Here is a 23237-nt window from a genome sequence, read left to right as displayed (position 1 = left end):
AAAGAAGAAAAGGAAAGAGGAAAAAAAGAAATGGAAAGCGAATGGGGTAGTCCGCGGCCCCTCCCACAGGGGCGGTATCGGGCGGAGGGAGGGGCGGGCCGCCGCAGTCCTTACCAATCAGAGCCCGGTTGATAAGCAGAGCCAGGAGAATTTGGAGACACCCCCCGCCCAGCAATCAGCCTGGGGGGTTAGCTTCCCTAACCAGCCTGGAAACCAGCCTGGGCCTAGCCTGAGTGCCGCTGCGGGCTGCTATTGGCTGCCAGATAACCCCGCCCATCTTCCTGCTCATTGGCCGCCGTGGTTTTCATAAGAGGGGCCTGTTGCTGAGCAAAAAGAAGTAAGTGCCGCTGCTTTTGCTAAGGAGAGACTTTTAGGCTGCAAACGTACTTGGGTCAAAAAAGCAACACTACTAACCATCGTTTATTCAGTCCCCACTAAATGCCAGGCTTCCTGATCCAAATTTTTTAATTTAATGGTGATAACCACCTTTCTTGAACACCCAACAACCTACCAGTCACTGAGCTAGGTACTTTAAAATAAGAACAACAGTAACAATTTAAACGATAATTACAGTTTACTGAATACTTAACCTGCATCAAGCCTTGTTAAGGGATTTGTATGTATCAACTCTCATCCTCACAATAGTCCCTGTGAAGGTAAATGTTATTGCCCCATTTTACATAACAGGAAGCAAGTTCAGAGAGGTGAAGTGACTTGCCTAGGTTCACACAGCTATAAAGTATAAGAATTGGACCCTCAACTCTGATATCCTGCTTCCAAGTACAACTTTTTTTGGGGGGGGGGCGGGTAACGAAAGGCTTTTGAGGGTAGGAAGAGGTGGAACAGGTTGATGACAAGGTCCTGGGGCATTGCTCCAGTGACAGGCCTCAGGGTGATTGTCTGAGAATGGGATATCTGGAGCCTCTAGGCCTGGAGGAGAGGGGGAAAGAGGGTGAGCAAAACACCAGAGCAAGAACACTTCTTTCTGGAAATGTGAGACTCCTGGCGCAGTCTGTTGTGGCGCAGGTGGCCCTGGACTGGGGGCCTGGACCCCAAGGTTCTAAATACTGCTCTGTGGCCAACTGCCTGGGGAAACTTGGGCAAATGCCTTCTCTCTGGACCCCAGGATTCCTGCCTGTAAGATGAGAGTAAGCCAAAACAAGGGGATGTGTATTCGGGCTGGGGGTCTTTGGGGAGTCTGGTTCCTGGTGGCAGCAGGGGAACCCTCAGCAACCACACAATCTTTACCCAGCTGTTACCTGACCTCTTTTCGGGACCTGACGATTCTGTGAACTGAAAAATCCACCTTTTTCCCCAGCCCATTCTGAGCTATAGCAGAGTCCTACCTGCAGGGTGCGCTGAGGGCTCACAGCCGACAAAACCAAACTGGAGCTCGTCGGGTTTTTTGTTTTATTTATTAAGAGGGGTGAATTTTTGAAACCTTTTTGAAGATTTCTGTCCTCAGGATACAATCGATGAACCTGAATTATATGTATTGCCCAACATCAGTTCTTTCCACAGTGGCTCTGGAGCTAATTTCAATTCCTTTGTTTTCCCGATGAGGAAAAAGATTCCAAGAGATGAAAAAAAATTCACTTTGGGTCACATAGCTAAAACCTAGCACCCTACTTGCCTGACTCCTGGGCAGTGCTCTTAGGAGAGAGTTGGCTCTGTTTTCAAGAGTCTGTGGCTGTTGTGCCCCCTAATGCACAACTCCTGGGTACAGTTTCAATTTTGGTTGTATAGCTTGACAGCTCAGGACCTGTCAGCCAGAAGGACCTCCCTCAGCACCTAGCAAAATGCCTGCTTAATGAGTAATTAAATGAATGAATGTATGAATGAGCCACAGAGGTTGAGTCTGCTTTGGTTTTATCAAATAAACCAGCTGGAGTTGGGTTTCTTTCCTGAAATTCCCCCAAGGCAGAAATTAAATTCTGTGATGGGAGGGGAGCACGTGGCAAAACAATAAGAACTCAGAAAATTACATCTGGACTGATAAATCAAAGCCCCAGATCTGGTCAGGGTACAAGAATATTCTACTATAGTAAAGTGATCCCAGAATTGGGGATTCGAAAATTAATTTAGGAAGAATAAATACAGAACAGATGAGAATCCCATTAGGGTTAAAATCTGCGAGAGGGTCTGAAGCTAAAGAAACCTCAGAAACATTTCAAATCCAACCTAGATGTATCTTCAGGACTGGAATGTGATTGAGGAATAAAAAGAGCTTTGGCCAATCAGTGGCCTCAACACAGCTGATGCAAGAGTGGAGAGTATGGCAACAGGAGGTGGATCCTTCCGAGCCAAAAATACAAGGCATGGAGGAGGGGAGGAACAAACCCAGGCAATGTCACCTGGCCATGTCCTCCTGGGCTGAAAGCTTCACCGCTGGACTTCCAGAGCCCAGCACAGTGCCTGGTACACACTAGATAGTCAATAAATGTTTAGTGAATGAAAGAGAGAGGGAAGAAGCCGGAGCCCTAACCAGCAGTTTTGCTCTGAGTGGAATTAGTTCAGGGATTCATCTTTTCACTGGCTCCTTTTGCTCAGATTCCAACTGCCCTAGCCACCTTCAGATGATAATTTGGCTTTTCATGGAGGCTGTCCTATAAAGAGGGATGTACTGCCCCATCAATTATAGGCCACTTGACAATTATGTTTCTCACTCCCAATTAATATATTGGAATTCTGCTTTATGCATCAGTTCCTTGTGCCAGCCTGCTTCTTACATATTCAGGTCTTTCTCTCATCAGTGGTGCAGTGGAATTTCTGCTTTGGAGTCATCCCTAACTAGGTTTGAATCCTTACTCAACATATTACTAAGCCGTCTGAACTTTGTCAACACACCTCTTTAGCTTCAGTAACCTCATCTGTCAAATGGGCCATAATGCCTACTTCATGACATTGTGGTGAGAGTTACATGAGATAACAGATGTATCCTGGACTGTTGTTGGAGCTCAGTAAATGGTAGTATCTGTGTCCCTTCTGAGCTTTCTTTCCAAGGAGTTTGGGTCACAAAATCTCATCCAACTGAGAATATCAGTATCTCTTGCTTTTCACAAATTCACTAACTTTGTAAGTGAAGCCTTGGGAATGATTTAGTCGCTTCCTTGAAGGTTATAAAGGGTCATTCTACAAAGGAGAGCAACTCATATTCATTAATTCAAAAGTATTTCCTGAGGACTTACTACACGCCAGTGGGGGTAGAGAGACACAGTTCCTGCCTTAAAGGAGTTCTGACACAGTCTGATGCAGTCAAAAGAAGACATTGTATGACCTTGATACAAAGTTTTACTTTTCTGAACTGGAGCTTCCTCACTTTGCAAAAGTGGTCAATAACATATTCCATTGTTAGTTGGAGAGAAGGGGTAAGGCATTCAGACCCCATAACAATGCTGCTTCAAATTTGAAGGCCAGTGGTACAAAAAGGTAGAAACAATGTGTTGAGGAGTTGAACAGTGGGAGAGATTATTTTCAGCTGAGCTGAAGAAGCAATACTGTCTATAGGAAGTAGAATTTTGAAGCCTTCATTCAGGCCACAGTTACCAATAAAGGCATTGATTGCTGGGTTGGAGTTCAGTGGCCAGAGCTTTGCAGAGAAAGGCTTGAAGATCAAACAAGGAACATGAAGGTGGCCGTGATAGGGCTAGAAAGGTAAATTGAGGCAGATCTTGGCAGATATTGAATGTCAATCTACAGGTTTGACCTTTATTCTGTAGCTGATGAAATACCAGTAAAGCTGATCTAAACATTGACATTACAGAGTAGATTTTGAAAATAAAAGCTGAATCTGACATATTGGGGTGGGGGGTGATTTCAAGGGGAATTCAATTCAAAGGAAGATTTAGTCAACAAGAACATGTTATTGGCAGGACATTGTGCTAGGTGGCATAGGGCAGAAGACAAAGATGTTAAGATGTGGACCCTGTCCTCAAGAAGCTTATAATCAAAAGGGTGAGATAAGACATGTACACAGAAAAATACAACCCAAGGTAGACTGTGATAAGTGTTATAATAGAACCCCAGCCCAAGTGCCTGAGCTCAGCAGAGGGTGAGATTAATTTACTTCTCCCAAGAGACTGGAGGCAGGAGACCAAGTCAGAGGGTCGTCTTTGGAATCCTAAGCCTAGACCCAGGAAGTCTCAGAGGCGATGTCGGAGGTCATCCAGTCCACTTTTGCTCCTGTCGGGATTCTCTGTCCCAAGTAAACAGTAACTTTAAAACTGAAACAAAAAGTGGAGCTCTGAAGAAAAACTGTGAAGAGGCTGTGGGAAGGGAAAAGAAGAAGACGAATTCAGCTTTGAGGTGCTGAGGTGCTGGTAGAAGCGACTTACTTCCAAATGGAGAGTTGAAGGCCAGGAAATGGATGAGATCAGGGAGGGAGAGTGTGCCTGGAGAGAGGAAAGATGAAGACAGTAACTAGGGGAACACCCACGTTCCAGGAGTGGGGAGGAGAAAGAGGAGTCAGAGAAGGAGTGGCCAGAGAGAGGTGAGAAAAAAAAAACAACAGTAGAATACCTTGTTACAAAGTTTTTAGAAGAGGGGTATGGAAGACAGGGTGGGAGGCCCCAAGGGAGCAGAAGAGGGGAAACTGCAGCAATAGGGACTGAGGTTAGACCAGAGGTTGCCATGGACCTTTCAATGAATGAAGGCTTTTCCAGAGACTCCACAAATAAGCTGGATTCCCTGTGTCTGGTACATTTTAAGATGGAGCCTTCCCGGAGGCCAGAGGAACCGGGCTATGTGCTCTGATCTCCAAAGATCTGGCGGTCAGCTCTGTAATTAGCACTACCTCTCCTAACCCGAACCAGTCCCTCCAGGAACTGAAAAGCTGAAGAACATACTTGAGAGGGATTTCACACCCGGCTCTCTGGCCCAGCCCGGTGAAGTCCCGTTTCGTCATGCAGCTTTAATGACTCTCCGGAATGTCACTCTCGTCTGGTATTGCCAGCAATCTGACCAAACCCTCTTGCAAAAGTTTGCAGCATTCGTCCGGGGCGGACTACAGCTCCCAGAGTTCCCGGGCGCTTCCCGGTGCCGATTGGCTGAGCCGTAGGCTCCAGAGGGAGGTGTCGCCCCGCCTCCCTAGGAAACAGGCATCTGATTGGCTGCGGCGCGAGGCTTTTGTGTCCCCGCCCTTCCCCAGGGACCGCGGCGGGCAGAGCGGAGCTGCTGGTGTCAGAGCCCGGAGATCGCTGGCAGTTCCGCGGTGGGGATGCTGAGGAGCGCTGGGTTTGCGAGCAGCCGTGGCCACTGCGGACTTCCGAGGCGCTCCGGGCCGTGAAAACCCCTGCGCCGCGGCCAATCCCAGGCTCCCGAGGCCATTCACCATCCAGAAGCCAGACGAGCGGGGAGTCCAGCGCAGCGGCGGCCGTTCCCGGATCCTTGGCTTTCAGAGCCTTCTGGAACCCCGAGAGACACCGCGGGGCTCTAGAACCTCCCCACCGCCCGCAGTCCCGGCTTCCTGCGCGCGTCGGTCCGAAAGCCCCTCGGGTGCACGGGCGGTCCCGCGGCTGGGTCCTGGCGCACACCATGATCGTTGCGGACTCCGAGTGCCGCGCCGAGCTGAAGGGCTACCTACCCGGGGCCGGAGAGGTAAGCAGCGGTCGAGCGACGCCACTCTTCCCTTGAACCCAGAGCCGCGTCCGAGCTTTGGGCTGTCGCGAGCCGAGTCTGTGAGCTAACCCCCACCCGGCTCGGGGAGGGGGAGTGGAGCGCGCAAGCCGGAGTGGGGTTGCATCAACTGGCAGCCTCGGCTCCCTCCGCCTCCTGCCCCTACCCCCGGGGCTGTAGAGCCCTCCAAGGCTCCTTTGGACTCCTCGCCAACGAGAGGGGAGCCTTCTCGACGTTATCTTGGGTTTGGGCCCTAGTCGAGGGAGTCTTCAAGTCCAGGCAAATCCCGGCGCAGCGGCCCGACCACTCCTCCTCCCCGCCCCCTTCCGCAGATCCTTTCCTCTAGGCTGGGGCTAGAGGAACTGTTTCTAGGTAGGATGTGTACCCGCTGCAGTGCCCCCGCTGGGGGATTGGAGCACTTGGGGCTGGCCAACGGAGGTCGACCTCGTCCCCCGCCCCCACCTGCACCCCCGATTTGGATTGGGGGCGTGGGCGCTTCGGGGCCTTGGCGGGCTGCCGGGTACGCCGCGGCCAAAGCACGGGGGAGAGGGGGAAAACCCTGGCCGCGACACCAGAAGCCAAGCGCCGATTTGGCTGTGCCCTACTAAGTGGTCTGACGTCCCAGAAGTTTGTTTTGGAGGGACTCTCTTTGCAGTGAGGCTGGGAATACGGCTGGACCCAATCTGACACCCCCTCCCCCATTACCACCGCCACGGACAATGGCCATCTTATTTATTACGCACCTACTGGATGCCAGGCTCCGGCTTTGCCTTTTCGCTGAGTCCTCAGGATTAAACTAGCAAAATATGAGCTATACCATTAATAGTAGCCCCAATCTACGGGATGAGAAAATTGACGCCCAGGAGGGGCTATAGAGAGGCTTCCTTCACTAACCCAGCAGAATAGCTCATTCTTTGGCTCGGGTGTCTCTAGGATTTCCAAGTGTGCTTCACACAACGGAGAGTTTTGCTTGTTTCTTGAGTTTACAGACATGGAGCCTGGCGCAAGTGTCTTACTGGGGTTGGGAGTCAGACAAGTGCTAGTCCTGAACTGTGACCCTGGGAAAAACAGCTGCACTTCTCTGAGCAGCACGGTTTCCGGGGGTCCCCGGTTTTCTGTTAGCTTGTCACCTTTCCCTATCATGGTTTAGGAGCCCGAAGTGGAGGGACGAATACTGCTCCTGCCACTTCTCAGTTGCGTGACTTTGACCAAGCTACCTTATTCTGTCTGTTTCCTTCTTTATGGAAATAATTTTATTTATTGGAGCACCTGGGCACTAGAGCAGGCATGCTCCGGGTTCATGTGGCAGCCTTCCCACTTACTTGCTGTGTGACCTTGGCCAAGTGATCACTTCTGTGATCAGCAACTTCCTCCTGTGGAGATTTGGACATATTTCCAAAGGACTGTTGGGAGAATTAACTGAGAATACATGCAAAGGCCAACGCACAGTGCCTAGAGCATAGCAACTACGTCCTGTATCAAACACGCTAGCTATTTTTAGATTGTGGCCACAGCACATATTTCCCTTTCCCCAGAGTGTCTCACAAGGGGGTGTCCGAGCCCACCCCTCCTGCCTGAGGTGAGAATTGGTCCATCCCTCTTTGGGACAGTGTCTGGGAAGTGACCTGGGGAGAAGAGTGTGCCCCTGGTGGACTGGGAAGGCTCTGAGGGTGTGGCCTTTAGGTGGAAGCCAGCTGTCAACAGCAGGCGGGGGTGGGGGGAAGCTGGTGATATCTGACCCCTTTCTACAGATTCTCTCTCAAGAAAAGAGGACCTTGGGAAAATTCTGTTTTTAGCAGGATCTTTAGAAGACAGTAGGGTGCTGAACTTACAGAGCTGGGTGCCCAAGGCCCAAGGGAAGTTGGACAAGTATGAACAAGGAATATACAGTCCCCTCAACTCCCATCACTTCGCCACACATGCTTTCACCGGGTCAAGGCCTTCAGATGCTTCACTCTAGTACTGGTGGTGTGTTCTCAGAGCCCTCTTGGGCTCTAGAATCACTTCCTGAAACATCACTGCCTCAGGGAAGTCTTTCCTTCCCCACCAGATAATTCCCCTCTGCATACCTGCTTCCTGTTCCCCTTCTCCATTGCAGGAGCTATTATCCCAGTTACAGTATAACAGTTGTGTAATCAGGAATTTCTTGTCTGTCTCCTTTGCTAGACTAGAAACACTCTGTAGGTCCCACCCCCAGCACTGTTCTTAGTACCTGATAGGTGCTCGTAACTATTTGCCCCTTGTTGGCTTAGCTGACCCCTGTGAACTGTGCAAGCTTTGAAGTCAGATCTGAGCTCCAAAAGAACCTCAGTGAGCTGTCTCTGAAGAAGGGATAAGAAGACGTATTTCCCTCCAGCTGGTTGTGAGAAAGCGGCCAGATCATGGTGGGCATATGAGTTTATATGCACCACTCACACACCCCTCCCTGCAAGGCTGGAGATCAGAGGTTGCTTCGGCTCTGTCTCCCTCTCAGGTGTAAACCCAGGCAAGAATCTTGAGTTCAGCAGCCCACGGGGAGGGGAGTCTCTGCCCCTTCCCAGCTGGCAGAGTGACTTCGAAGGTCTCCATAGCTGAGTCCTGGAGGTTGCAGGCTCTGGATAGGATACCAAGAATAAAGGCTGGGGCTACTCCAAGAGGCTGATCTGGGTGGTGGACAGGACCCTTGCAAGCCAGACTGAGCTGAATTCAAATCTCAGGTTGGCCTCTTGTCAGCTGGTGCTTAACCTTTGGAACCTTAATCTTTCCTTGTGTGCAGAAGAGACCCCCACCCCCACCCCCAAACTGATGAAGATTAGATGCAACCAGTGTGCTAGTGAAACGTAATATGGAAGTTGATATGAAAGGTAACTTTTAGTGAGCGCTTAAGTCAAGAGCCAGGCACTGAGCTCTGAGGTGATTATCCTCTCTTTACAACTTGCCTGAAGCCCTCGCAGTTGAGTGGCCACCCAGACGGCTCTGACCTCAGTGTTCCTGCTGCCCTGTGTGGTCCCCTCAGTTGGAACTCATTGGTTTTCCCTCTGCCCCATCCTAGCTGTGTTGCCTTGGGTAGGTCACCCGCCCCCTCTGGTTTTCCTTTCTTTATCCACGTAGTCAGGGCGGGGATCTTGCCTTTATCAGGTGTGCTGAACCTGCACTGTCCTATATGGTAGCCCTTAGCCACATGTGGCTATTGAAATGTAGATAAATCAGATTTTTTAAAATTAAAAATTCAGTTTTTTAGTTGCACTAGTCATACTTCAAATGCTCAGCCACTGTGGCTAGGGGCTACCATATTTATTGGACAGCGCAGATAAAGAATATTTCATCATAGCACAAAGTTTTATTGGACTCACTGTGCTAAACTCTGGGATAACAACAGAGAACTAGATCCAGTGTGTGCTCTCAAGGTAAGAAACAAGGCAGGATGACAAGGGCTGTGATTGGGGCAGTGGATCCCCTGGGAACGTAGACGGAGAAGGAGCTTCTCATTCCTGGTGAACCTCAGAGGCAAAGCCTTGGGGCTTCTGAGACCTTGAGAAGTTTAGAGAATAGGAAGTTTCTGCAGTTGAGGAAACCTGATTTGTATCCTAACTCTGCTACCTCCTTCCTGGCTGAGTGACCGGAAGTGACTTGACCTCTCTGAACCTTATTCCCCATCTGTAAAATGGGAGCTCTGGTAGTAGAACTCCCTTAAAGTGCACATGAAATAAATGCTTCGCCACTGGTAATCAGCGTTGTTACCCACCATTATCATTATTGCCTTCCTACCCCAGGAAGTAGGGGAGGGCTGATTCGGAGGTGTCATCTCTTGGTGGTGGGCCCCTGCCCCGTCTGCTTCCTCTCAAGTTTTGGGTGTCTAGGTTGGGGAGGCATTCAGGGTACTGGAGCTCTGGAGTAGAATCTGCTTGATCTTGCCTTCAGGGCTTTGCACTTTCTGTTACATCTGACTGGAATGCTGGTTCCCTAGATCTTTACAGGCCCTTTACAGGCCCATCAACTCATTTAGATATTTGATATTTAGATATCAACTTGAAGGTTGTCTCCTCAGTGGCTTTGCCTGTCTACTAGGGCTGAAGTATTGCACACACTCCCCCGCCCCTCCATATAGTCTAGGATTTGGCATCCTATTCATCATTTGTTTTATTGTCTTTCTCCTGTAGATCGTAAATTCTGGGAAAGCTAAGATTTTGTCTTTTCACTCCTGTACTCTTGCTACCTGCCATGTAGTCATCAAAAATATTTGTTGAGTGAACAGATTAATTCTGGTTTCGCCTGGAAAGCACTTAACACAGTGCCTTATAATTGAGAAAGTGATCAATAAGTGGTGTGAAACAATGGCCCTCCCTCCCCGGCAAATTATGCTGGGCCGCACCCAATTAAATTAGAATTGCTGGGCCTTGGCATTGGTATTTTTTAAAAAGCTTCTCAAAGGGATTCTAAATGTGCAGCTTGGGTTGAGAGGCCCTTGTTTGAAATAACAATGAGGTTAATGATCTCTGACTTGTTAAGTGCTTGCTGTGACAGATGTACTGAGCTAAGGCCTATACAGGCAGTACCTCATTACATCCTCATGACTACCCAGTGACAGTAGGTACTATTACCCCGTAATCTGGTGAGGAAACTGAGGCTCACAGAGCTAGCAGATAATAGGTGGTGGAGTTGTCATCTGAGCCCAGGCAGCTTGTGTCAAGAGCCCCTATCTTTTAACAGTATTCTATCATCATCATCATCTTCTTCATCAGGGCTGATAATGTTGGTAGATCCAGACCTATCATTTAGAGACCCACAGGCATCAGTTTCTTCCCTTGACAGCTCCTGGGGCAGATTTTAGAGTGGGAAGGGATTCCCAAAGCTGTTCACTGTCCCTCGCTAGTACCCTGGTGGGCCCTCCCTGTCCCACACCCCCCAACTCCCCCAGTTCCTTCCTGCCTTTCCCCACCACACCTGGCTGTGGTTTTCTATCTGTCCTTAGGTCCCCTGAGGGGGAGGCCCAGTTTGTGGAGTCAGCAATCCTTATCTCCCAGACAGAGCTGTTAGGTTTTTTTTCTCTTTGGTGAGGGAGGAGGGAAGGTGAAACGGGAGTGCTTGGGGACTGTGGTGGTTTCTATGCTGGACTTGGACCAGGCTGGCCTGGTAGATCCCAGAAGTATGGGCTGAAAGGGGCCTAAGCAGTCAGCCCAGCTACCTTCTTTGTCCAAGATTAAGGCCCAGAGAGCTTAGGTTACTTTCTCAGAGTCACACAGCAAGTTAGTGGCAGCAGAATTGGTACTCATGCCTGGGACTTTTGTACCCTTGTTCCTTCCTTTGTGGTCTTTCAGAGCCCCAGAGCTCTGCCTCCCTCAGGGGGTTTTTGGCTATGTGAAAAGGAAGGTTCAATTATAATCTTTAGTCCCTGGACACTTGAGGATTAGCAGGAAGTCTAAATTTGAATGAGGAGGGGAGAGTTAGGAGGACACCGTCTCTGTCCAGTGAGGGTATGACTCTGGTTTGGATAAACTGTTTCTAAGGCCAGTGCTGAGAGCCCCCTCCCAGGTAGCAAAACAAATGGATAAATAAAACTGGTGGTTTCCATAGAGGCTCCAATACAGCCACGTCAGAATAGCTGCTGCCATCAGCGTTGTACCGCCCTGCCCTCCACGCCTCTCTGCTTTCTCTGTTTTCTTCATTCACAGACTAGTGTGAATTACCTGGTACCGTTCTCCACAGAATGTGATCTGGTAGTAGGGAGACCTATCTCAGACAATTAGAAGGCAACGTTTTCAGAAGCAAAAGCGTTGGGAATTGGGGGGTCACAGATGAGGATCAGAAGAAAGGTTCTTAGACCCTGGAAGACAGAGCTAGCTCTGCAAAAGGTGTGACCAGTGTGAGCACGGCGGGCCTGAGCCACTAATGGTCTGGGAGGCTACAGGAGGCAGAGGCGGGGTTTTAAGCCAGTAATGAGATTTGCACTTGAGGAAGTTCCCTCTGGCTACAGCAAGTTTGTCCTCTTTAGAAACCACCAGTGTCATGTACTCACTAGATCTGCTCCTGGTCCCAGAGGTGGGGTTGGGGGAGAATGTTTTATTTATTCATTCGTTCTGTTAACTTGGTAGAGGATGGATAGGAGAGGGCGGGGCTGTGGAGGCAGGGAGACCATCGGTGAGGCTGTGGGTTTGAGAGAGGTTGAAGCTGCATCGTAGGAGTCTAGGGGACTTGGTAACCTGGCTTCAGGGTACGAACAAGGGGGCTTCTTCTATAGGTTCTCCAGGGCTGCCGAGAAGGTGGCCTCCTGGAAATGTGCAACACGGTGGCTGTATATTTCCCTTAGGGCTCTATAGTGGGCTCCTGTGTCCCTTCCCAGTTCCTGAAGAACTCAGCCTGTGGGGTAAGCTCTCTTGGTCGCTTTACCCTTTCTTCACCCACCAAACTGGTATATATTTCCACCTGACTGCTTCATGCAAGGTGAGCCAGAAAGGTGATTTTAAAAGCTCAGTGTGGGGGACTTCTCTGGTGGTCCAGTGGTGAAGACTCTGTGCCCCCAGTGCAGGGGGCCCGGGTTCGATCCCTGGTTGAGGAGCTAAGATCCTGGATTTCGCATGGTGCAGCCTAAAAAAAAAAAAACTTAGTGTGACCCCTCGGATAGGAGGAGAAAACTGGAGAGAGAACCATCTTCTTAGTCCTCGCTTTTACCTCCATCTAACCATCATGTGCTTCCTTCTAGGAGCAGAGGGAGAGCCGGGTTCGGCGAGGCCCTCGAGGGCCCAGCGCCTTCATTCCAGTGGAGGAGGTAAGCTTGGAAGGGGTTAGGAATTGTTGTGGGTCCCTGGGAAGAAAGGACATGGGGCGTTGAGTGTGTGTGGGGCTTTGCTGGTCTCTTGAAATTGCAGGTTTGAAACTACCCCTTCAGGTTCTTGACCCATTTAATCCACAAAACAGCTCTTTGAGGCAAGCATGTCAACCCCATCTTGCTGGGAAGAAACATGCTCAAAGAGATAAAGTGATAATAACACAGCCAGGTAATGAGCAAACTTGTGATTCCCAGAACAAGACTTGCATTTCCTTAAGAAGATAGAACTATGCATGTTTATCTTCTCATCCTTGACTGTGCGTGTATTAAAGTTTTTTTCGACTTCAAAAGTAATATGTGTTCATTATTTTTAAATTTCCAACGTTTCAGAAAGCTTTAGTCTCTTACAATCCCACTCCCACAGAGATAATCGCTGTTAACCATTTGCCACTGTTTTCCAGACTTTTTTTCATACGGAGCCAAGGTCATAGTTTATAACATGGTTCTGTTGTTGTTGTTTATTTGGGTTTTTGGTGTGGTTTTTTTTTGGTTGTTATGTTTTATTTTTTCACTTAATGCAACAGAGACACCTTTCATCTACTGAGTCAGGTCATCCATTCATTTATTTAACAGATATCTATTGAATGATTAATGTGTGTCAGGCACTGTTCTAGGTGCTGGGGATACAGCAGAGAACAAGAAAGACAAAAATCCTTGCCATCATGGAACTGACACTCCAGTGTGTGCCTGGTGGGGGGGGAAACTTCAAAACCCATGAACAGACAAATTAAAAAATAATAGTTTCCTTCTTTTTCTTTGGCCTTCAGTGAACAAAGACAAATGTTTCCTTGTCCTCCTTGTTCTCCTAAATGTGTAGGCCAAGCAGTTAATGAGCTGTTAACAAACGTCTAAACCCTTCAGTTCCTTCCACCCTTTGTAAGTGGAAAACACACAACCACCCGCTGATTATTTACGTAGCCCAGAATTTTAAGCTCAAATATTGTTCTTATCTTTTATTTTTTCATTTATAAATAACCACTCCTCTTCTGTAGTAAAGGAAAGAAATAGGCTTTGGGCTTAATCAGGAATTGAATCCTGGTTCTGTCATTTACCAGGTCTGTAACCTTGAGCACAGAATGAAATCTCTCTGGGTCTTGATTCCCTCATGTGTCAGTGGGGGAAAATAATAGTATTCACCTCACAGGGTAACTGGGAAGAATCAGTGAGATAATGCAGGCGGGGAACGCTCCTAACTCAGACCTGGCACGGAGAGATCACTCAGGAAATGTAAACTATTTTGTACCCACCTCCAATGACTGCATGGATTTGCACTATTAGAATAGAAGCTCTGTGGGGAATTCCCTGGCAGTCCAGTGGTTAGGATCCTGCGCTTTCATTGCTGAGGGCCTGGGTTCAATCCCTGGTTGGGGAACTAAGAGCCCGCAAGCCACCCGGCACAGCCAATAAAAGAATAGAAGCTCTACGAAAGCAGGAGAAGCCGTACTTTAATCTCTGTGCCTCCTATCTAAAATTGGAGAAAACAGGTCTCTAATTTCATAGTTGTGAGCAGTAAATGAGTTAATATATGTAAAGTGTTTGAACAGTGCTTGGCACTTAGCGAGCATTATATAAGTATCAACCAGTATTATATAAAGTGTCTAATAAGTATTTGTTTAATCATTTAATGCAATATCTTTTCCTCCCCTGTTCTCCTTTTTTTGGACATGGCGGTTGTCTTCAGTTCCTTGCTATTAAAATCCCAATGAATGCAATGAATATGTTGGTCTCTTTGGTGGGGAGGGCAGGAGGGGAAGCCATCCCTTCCTCACCTCTGCTTGGCAGGTCCTTCGGGAGGGAGCCGAGAGCCTCGAGCAACACCTGGGGCTGGAGGCGCTGATGTCCTCCGGGAGGGTGGACAACCTGGCAGTGGTGATGGGCCTGCACCCCGACTACTTTACCAGCTTTTGGCGCCTGCACTACCTGCTGCTGCACACGGATGGGCCCTTGGCCAATTCCTGGCGCCACTACATCGCCATCATGGTGAGCCTGTCTGAGCCTGACTTTTGTAGGGGTGGACACATTGGGGGATTCGGTGCTCAGATCTCTCTGCTGGGGGCTTGATTCCACGAACAAGGAGGAGAGGCAGCATAAAGCAAAGCCCTGGCTTTATCTGACCATCCATCGAATTTTAGATTTTGAAGAGAGGCCTATTTAATGCCTGCTTTGCAGATTGGGAAACTGAGGCACATAGGAGTCAGGTGACCTGCCCAAGGGAGGACAACAAGCCAGGGGCAAAGCTGGGGTTAGAACCTAAGTTTCCTGCCTCTCAGGTGACAGTGAGGCTTGTGGTGTTCCCTCCACGGGGTACCCACCCGAGCAGGGCACAGAAAGCAGAGGGTGACCTGGGCTCTGTCCACCACCTCCAGGCCGCCGCCCGCCACCAGTGCTCCTACCTGGTGGGCTCCCACATGGCTGAGTTTCTGCAGACTGGCGGTGACCCTGAGTGGCTGCTTGGCCTCCACCGTGCCCCCGAGAAGCTGCGCAAGCTCAGCGAGATCAACAAGCTGCTGGCTCATCGGCCGTGGCTCATCACCAAGGAGCACATCCAGGTGCGGTGGGCAGAGAGGCGGGTCCCCGAGGGAGCACGGGGGCCGGGCTGGGGCATGGCAGGCAGCCCAGGGCAGGCACTGAGCAGGTCTGGCCTTTCCTTTTCTCTCCAGGCCTTGCTGAAGACAGGCGAGCACAGCTGGTCCCTGGCCGAGCTCATCCAGGCCCTGGTCCTCCTCACCCACTGCCACTCACTAGCCTCCTTCGTGTTCGGCTGTGGCATCCTCCCTGAGGGGGACCCCGAGGGAAGCCCCGCACCCCAGGCCCCTTCACCCCCCAGTGAGCAGAGCACACCCCCCAGCAGGGACCCACTGAATCACTCTGGGGTAAGTCACGGGCTTCAGTCTTGGTGGGAGAGGAAGCTGGCATGGCCCCTGGTCCTTGGGTAGAAGACAGCGCCTCCCTATCTGAAGCTGCTTCCCTATCGCACGCTGAGAGGCCTTAGAAAAGTTATTTGATTTTGAAACCCAGTTTCCTCATCTGGGAAATGAGGATAAAGACTTGCACTTCATAAAGGGTTGTGAGGATGAGAAGAAATAACCATGTGACTGGCCTCAGCATGGAGCCCCGTGGGCTTAAAGTCACTGGCTTTTAGAACTTTAAAAATACGAAGTTTGCCTCTCATTCTATAAAGTGGCTTATTTGTTTGTATTTTAAAAATACAGATACTTTAAAAAGCCCTTTCCTGTGAGGGAAGTTGATGCTCAGAGAAGCCGTGTCTATTCTCTAGCTCTTAAACATCACTTTGGGAAGCACAGGCCATGTGAGCTGTCCAGTGCAGTGGCTGTCACAGAGGAGGCACGGGGCCTTTACGGTCGTTCAGGAAGGCCCGGCATGTGGGAAAGACGTGTGGGGTTTCTGGGGCCCAGGGAGGAAGAGTAGATGGCCACCACCAGGTCTCTCCCGCAGGGCTTTGAGGCTGCCCGCGACGTGGAAGCTTTGATGGAGCGCATGAGGCAGCTGCAGGAGAGCCTGCTGCGGGATGAGGGGGCCTCCCAGGAGGAGATGGAGAGCCGCTTTGAGCTGGAGAAGTCAGAGAGCCTGCTGGTGACCCCCTCAGGTACAGGGTCACAGGTGTCCAGGTTCAGGGGCCGCCCCCTCCTTACATCACCTCTGCTGGGAAGCAGGTACCTCCATGCGCTGCACCTCTGCAGCCACATCCCAGCCACCACAGGCCTGATTTACCTCCTCCCCCAGGCCTGGCTCCTGCCGAAGTCCTGGTCCCACTCGATGTGGTGAGGGGCTTTCTCTGGCCCCCTACTCTGCATTTCCCAGCCCCCTAATGGTGATTAACCAGGAGTGAAGGCCACTGTGCTCCATGCCTTGGCCTCACCGTGACCTCTTTCTGACGTCCTCAGCGGACATCCTGGAGCCCTCTCCAAACTCAGACATGCTGTGCTTTGTGGAAGACCCCACTTTCGGATACGAGGACTTCACCCGGCGGGGGACTCAGGCGCCCCCCACCTTCCGCGCCCAGGTAGGCTCTCCCCACTGGTCTTACTATTGCTTTGCAAACAAGCAGGGGTGGGTGGTTTGTGTAGTTAGAGATTTGGGTACCTTCTCTCCCTCAGGATCCCACGAGGGAAGTGGGAGACCCTGGATGTGAAGGGACCCACCTGTGCCCTACGCTCAGGGGGTCCTGATCACAAGGAGGAAGTCACCACCAAGCTGCATCCTCCTCAGCTTCTCAGGTCCAGACCAAGCAGCGGGTTAGATCTGTGGGGTGGAGAGACACATTATGGAGAGCCAAGGTGTGCTCCAGAGGATGGCGTCTCTCCGGCTAGCCTTGGGCCCCAAACATTCTCAGCACTGACCCCTTCCCACGTTCCTCAGGATTATACCTGGGAGGACCATGGCTATTCACTGATCCAGCGGCTCTACCCCGAGGGTGGGCAGCTGCTGGATGAGAAGTTCCAGGCAGCCTATAGCCTCACCTACAACACCATTGCCATGCACAGCGGAGTAGATACCTCCATGCTCCGCAGGGCCATCTGGAATTACATCCACTGCGTCTTTGGCATCAGGTGAGGGCAAGACCAGGGCATGAGTGTATTGCAAGCCCTCAATCTGAGCTCACAATTGCTTCCTTTTTCTGTTTGTTTTTCTTTCCCTTTCTTCCTGCCTATATTGTTTTTCAAAGCAAATGTATTTCTTTGCTGATTATAAAAGATAATAGCCATGCTCACCTTTTGAAACTCTTTAATCCGACCCCCAGAGATAACTAGGGAGATTTTATATATGTGTGTGTGTGTATGTGTATGTGTATGTGTGTGTGTATATATATATATATAGAGAGAGAGAGAGAGAGTTATATTTGTATTTTCATTCCAAGTAGCATTTCTTCTCATAATAAATAAAACAACAGAAATGCCAACAGTAGGGGATTTTAAATAATGACATATCCATTCAGTGAAATATTATGCAGCTATTAAAAATTATAATAATGGCTTATTTATATTGCCATGGGAAAATGGTCAAAATGTATTGAAAGAAAAGAAAGCTGGCTACCAACCAGAATCTTCTTTTTGTTCCTTTTTTTTTTCTTTAAACTAAAAGCGTGTACATGCATGGAAAATGTGTGGAAGGCTGTACCGTAAAATGTTATTTGATAATGGCTGTCTCTGTATAGTATATGATGAATTACATTTTCATTCTGTTACCTAAGTATTTTCTGATCTTTTTTTAGTAAGTTTTTTTTTTAATTGATGGAATCATACTTGATATATTCTGCAACTTGCTTTTTTTACCTAATAATCTATTGTGAACCACCTTCCTTGTTGGTGTGAATAGATCTTGCATGCTTTTTAGCCACTGTATAGTGTTGTTGTGGATGAAGTGTAACTATCCAACCATTTCCCTATTGTTGGATATTTAGGTGGTTTGCAGTTTTTCACTATTACAAATACCATGTGCAATGACTAGTTTTATACCTAAGTCCTTTTTTTAAAAAAAATTAATTAATTTATTTATTTTGGCTGCGTTGGGTCTTCGTTGCTGCACGTCGGCTTTCTCTAGTTGCAGCGAGTGGGAGCCATTCTTTGTTGCGATGTGCTGGCTTCTCACTGTGGTGGCTTCTCTTGTTGCGGAACACGGGCTCAGTAATTGCGGCATGTGGGCTAAGTAGTTGGGGCTCGCGGGCTCTAGAGCTCAAGCTCAGTAGTTGTGACGCACGGGCTTAGTTGCTCCGTGGCATGTGGGATCTTCCTGGACCAGGGCTCGAACCCATGTCCCCTGCATTGGCAGGCGGATTCTTAACCACTGTGCCACCAGGGAAGCCCTATACCTAAGTCCTTGTAGGTAAACCCTAGATGTGAAATTACTTGTCAAAAATATACACAGGGGCTTCCCTGGTGGCGCAGTGGTTGACAGTCCGCCTGCCGATGCAGGGGACACGGGTTCGTGCCCCGGTCCGGGAAGATCCCACATGCCGTGGAGCGGCTGGGCCTGTGAGCCATGGCCGCTGAGCCTGCGCGTCCGGAGCCTGTGCTCCGCAACGGGAGAGGCCACAACAGTGAGAGGCCCGCGTACTGCAAAAAAAATATATATATATATACACAGAACAATTTTTTTATTTTTACAAACCTCACTCTGATAATGTTGTGGTAAATTTAAAGAATTAAAGAAAGAAACAATTTCCCAAAATTCTACTGCTCCACAACCACATCCACATTCTGAGATGTTTTCCTCCATTGCTTTTTTTCTTTCTTATGTAGTTGCTTTTGTATAGTTGAAATTATAATTGTTATTTCGTTTTTTAAAAGATATGCTTGATGTCTGTAAAGAGCCAGATTTTTAGTAAATTTAGGAAACAGATAACAAAAAGAAGAAACTAAAAATCATCCATAATCCCACCTGCTCTTATTATTGTCAAATATTTCTTTCCTGTCTTTTTTCCATGCACAAATGACCAAAACACATATAATTTTACAAAAATAAAGACTTTCTTGTCTACTGTATTTATTTTACTCAGTTTAATCAAGTGAGAGCATATTTTAGAGAACACGTGATTTTTTTTTCTTGCTTTTCTAGTTTAGCTATTACTCCAAGCATCAAAAAAAAAAATCCCCAAAGTTTTAAAAAGGTACATGTTCCTTGTAGAAAAATGTGCATTTCTGTGCATTACTAGCTGTAAATCATATTTCACTGAGTGGGTTGAGCTGTGCTTAATTGGCCAGCCTCCTTCTGGCCAACCTCCTTGGCAGGTTTCTAAGTCAGCGAAGGCCAAGGATGGACGGGCATCTTAGGGTGTGTGCGGCACAGGCTAGTTCCTGCCCAGCTGCCAGGTCCAGGCTCCTCCACTCTCCAACATGGCCCTCACTGCTAAACCTTTGTCTACCAAATCTGTCCTCTAGTCTAAAACTGGTCTTCTGGGACTTCCCTGGCGGTCCAGTAGTTAAAACTGTGCTTCTACCGCAGGGGGCACGGGTTCGATCCCTGGTCGGGGAACTAAGGGCCCACGTGCCGCGTGGCGTGGCCAAAAAAAGAAAATTTTTTTTTTAATTTAAAAAAAAGTAAAGAAAAATTAAACCAGTCTTCCTCATCCACATTGATCTGTGATGACTCACTGGCTCACTGGACTAGGGAGTGGCAAAGTGGCTTCTAGACTTGTCACCAACTTGCTCTTTGACTTTGAACAAGCTAATTGCCTTCCCCAGGCCTTAGTTTGCCCATCTGTAAAATGACTACCGGCTCCTTTTTCTCTTTCCCTCTTCCTTCTCCAGGGTAAATATTTGCATTGATCTCCTGCCCCATCTTCCATGCATGGCCTCAGCTGTAAAGTAGTGACTATGACCTTGGAGTCAGGCAGAGCTGAGTTTGAATCCCATTCCCAGATGTGTGACCTAGGTGACTTCACTTCTCTGAACCTCAGTTTCATCTGTAAAATTGAGGCTGATGAAATACAATAAATTATATACAATAGTTTTGTATACAGTAGTGTACAGTAGTTTTGAGGATGCCATGAATACATGTTCACATGGTCAGTACAGCATGCTCACCCTCTGTGCATTCCCCTACGAGTCCAGTGGGCTGTGATAATATGACATCAGCTGTTTTTCTAAGAGGAATGAAGTTTCTAGTTGCTTCCTACCTTCTGCCTTTTCTCGCCACTCTCTGTTCCTCCTTCTGCAGGGTGGGACTGGGGAGAGGAGATACTTGTGGGAGCAGAGGGTAAGTGATGCTACTGGGGCCTTTCCATCCAGATACGATGACTATGACTACGGAGAGGTGAACCAGCTCCTGGAGCGGAACCTCAAGGTCTATATCAAGACAGTGGCCTGCTATCCAGAGAAGACCACCCGAAGAATGTACAACCACTTCTGGAGGCACTTCCGCCACTCAGAGAAGGTGAGGCTCTCAGGGTAGGAGCAGGACGGAAGCAGACAGCCTGGCCCATGGAGGAGGCAAGGGGTCGGGACCCAGTGAGGTGCCCCAGACTAAGTCTGTTCTGCCAGATGGGGCACCTGGGTGTATTGTCCTGGGTTCATGTCCTACTCCACTGTGTGGTTTCAGACTCCATTTACTCACCTGTAAAGCAGGAGTGTGCTTCCCAGGGTTCTCAGTGGCAGCCAGAAGGACCTGGGTTCAAATCATAACCCTGTTACCTGGTAGTCATGTGACCTTGGGCAGGTCATTTTGCCTCTCTGAGCTTGTTTTCTTTACAATAGGAATAAAAACTGCCTGCCTTTCAAGGTTGCTGGGAGGATGAAATAAGAAAATGAATGTAAACCTCTGATCCCAAATAGATGTCAGGGGTAGCTATTGTTTTTAGTTTCGGGGGATGAAGAGATTAGCCGTGATAGGGATAAATGTGCTTGAAATTCTAACACAGTCCTTGCACCAAGTTGCTTAGAGCCTTAGGAAAGGTCAAGGCATCTCTGTAGGAAAGGGGAGGATGAGGGACTTCCGTGACAGTCAGTTGGTTAAGACTCTGTGCTCCCAAGGCAGGGGGCACAGGTTCAATCCCTGGTCAGGGAACTAAGATCCTGCATGCCACACAGCATGGCCAAAAAAAAAAAAAAAAAAAAGAATGGGGAAGGATGAGTGGTCAGGGATAGTGGCAGTCTGGGAGGGAAGGGGCTGGCGAGGAGTGACATCAGTTGCCAACAAGCCCTTGTTCTGCGCCCCAGGTCCACGTGAACTTGCTGCTTCTGGAGGCCCGCATGCAAGCCGCCCTGCTCTATGCCCTCCGTGCCATCACCCGCTACATGACCTGACTCGTGTGCAGGACCTGGGCCTGGAGCAGCTGACCCTGGAGGCATCCTTCTCCCTGCAAGGACTTCTCTGTCTGGAGACAGACCCTAAGCCTGCCTGTCCCACGCCCACCCACCCTATTCTGGTGGTGGGCCTGTGTGTGATGTGCAGCCCCTGAGCCACACCCTCCTTCTCACTGGAATGGACAGGATCATTGCACTGACTCTGGGATCTCAGCTCTGCCCCTGGGAGCTGGAAGAGGACTAGCAAATCTCCAGGCGCCAAGGCCCTTCTTCCTGCCCCTACCCCCAGAGGCCAAGGGCACAGGAAGGAAAATGGGCTGAGCTCAGACTTGTGTGCCAGCAGGCAGGGGCCCGGGCAGCACAAGTACTTTGGCCTTCCTGGCCTGGGAAGTCCCTGGCTGGCCCCCAAGGGAGAGGGGCAAACACCTCCAGGGACTGACACTCCAAGCGGCTTTGCCTTTCCTCCTGCTTCCTCATTCTCAGACTTCATTACCTCCCACCTGCCATTCATCCATCAATGTGAAAGTCAGGGTCACAGCTGGTTTGTGCGTCTGGCTCCCCAAAAGCCTGTTGTGTTAGGCAGCCTGCAGGCCTCTCGTCCCCTGGTTGCCCCAGTCCTAGTTCAGTTCCTTTGACCTCCTTTGTTTGCCCTTTTACCCTTTTCTCCCACACCTGGTGGTATGAGGCCCCAGGAGAAAGACCAAGCACATCAAACAAGCAGATTATCTCTAGAGAGTCTGGACTCTCTGTTGGTCACTTTGCCTTTAGAAGAGGGAGTATTATATTATACATTCTCTGTATTTCGGTTTTTTATGGGTGAGGTTCTTCAGGGCCTCAACCCTAGAGCCATAGTCAGTGTCTGAGAGAAGGACAGGGAAAAATCTGTCCTCCTCAGAGCTGCACCTGCCCTGCAGAAGCTGGCATCCCACTTTGCTATCTCCCATGGCTCTGCCACAAACATTGCCAAAAAAGCAAGCCTTTCTAGGTGGTTTAGGTGGTACATGGCTCAGGGGGAGAGGCAGGAGACCCCAGGGTTCTTGTGTGGCCCCTGGCACTGGCCAGGTAACCTCCATTTCCACAGTTGCAGACTGAGGGGTAGTTTCTGAGATATTTGAGCCTTCACTCAGATTCTGAGGCCAGCAGCCAACTGCAATCCTTGCAGGATCTTGAGGGCTTCTGGGGAGCCCCCCCCTCTTGTAGTCAGTCTCTCCGGGCTACCTACCAAGGACCTCCCCACCCCCATCCCAATTTCTGTCCCTTCTCCTCGGTTTTAGGTGGATTGCTTGAAGGCAGAAGCAGCCGAGGACTGATCCCAGGCACTTTCTGTAGCAAACGAGCTGTGAATTATGACTTCCCTTGCCCTTCTTCCGGCAGTATGTGCCTCCCCTCTGACCAGTTGGGAGGTGACTGAAGAAAGGCAAGGGCCAAGCTGCTGCTGCTTCTGACCCTCCCCTCTGGGGTGGGGCAGGAGAGGAGCCTGGTCATTGTGCCACATTTCATACCCGTGCAGGCATGGGCAAGCAGCTGGCACCCCCTTCAGGCCTCAAAGCCCTCCCTGCAATGAAGCTGGGCAGGAGAGAAGAGGCCCCAGCATTGGGGTTTGGATTCCAGAGGGGACAAGATGACTGTACGTGTCCCCGGGTGGGTGGGGAGGAGTATTCAGTGTTCAAGTGCAGAAATCTTTGCCTTTGCTACCAGTTCTGTATGATGAGAAATAAAAGTTCACTGAGGTTTTGTTTTGTACTTCTTGTTAATGGGCTGTTTTTCCCATTTCCTAAGGGTCATAGTTCACCTCTTGGCATAAGCAGGGAGCTGTGATTGCATCATGGACCTGACCTGCCAGCCCTTACCCTGCTAAGCACTTGTGCCCACAACCGTAGGGTTGGGAGTGGTTGGCACTAAAGGTCTACTTTTGTCCCTTGGGTGTCCAGCCCTGCCACTCATCTGTGGCTGGCCTGGCATTGTGGAATAATAATGGCCATCTTATTTTTCTCATTATGCCTGGCCCCGGGCTGGGTACTTGGAGTCATTTCTCTGAATCCGCAGCAAAATCCTGT

The 23237-nt window shown here is 49.4% G+C and overlaps 1 protein-coding gene across 2 annotated transcripts; it reads left to right on the top strand.

Moving 5' to 3' along the window:
* Window positions 1–4976: 4976 nt before the first annotated feature.
* Window positions 4977–22923, top strand: SESN2 (sestrin 2). 2 transcript variants are annotated; one of them, XM_027109467.1, is made up of 10 exons: window positions 4977–5595; window positions 12293–12358; window positions 14201–14398; window positions 14785–14967; window positions 15079–15291; window positions 15875–16025; window positions 16324–16442; window positions 16799–16989; window positions 20167–20311; window positions 21094–22923. In XM_027109467.1, exons 1-10 carry the CDS (start codon window positions 5533–5535, stop codon window positions 21178–21180), a joined length of 1416 nt encoding a protein of 471 aa, XP_026965268.1. In that variant the 5' UTR covers window positions 4977–5532; the 3' UTR covers window positions 21181–22923. The 2 variants fall into 2 exon arrangements, with proteins under 2 accessions (XP_026965268.1, XP_026965271.1); XM_027109470.1 differs by lacking the exon at window positions 4977–5595 and adding an exon at window positions 5616–8456.
* Window positions 22924–23237: the final 314 nt, after the last annotated feature.

Source organism: Aethalodelphis obliquidens, unplaced genomic scaffold, assembly GCF_003676395.1.
Source record: "Aethalodelphis obliquidens isolate GAN/ISIS:26980383/991018 unplaced genomic scaffold, ASM367639v1 scaffold9, whole genome shotgun sequence".
NCBI lineage: Eukaryota > Metazoa > Chordata > Mammalia > Artiodactyla > Delphinidae > Aethalodelphis > Aethalodelphis obliquidens.
Note: the sequence above shows the minus strand (reverse complement) of the source record. Positions and strands in the feature narration are given on the sequence as shown.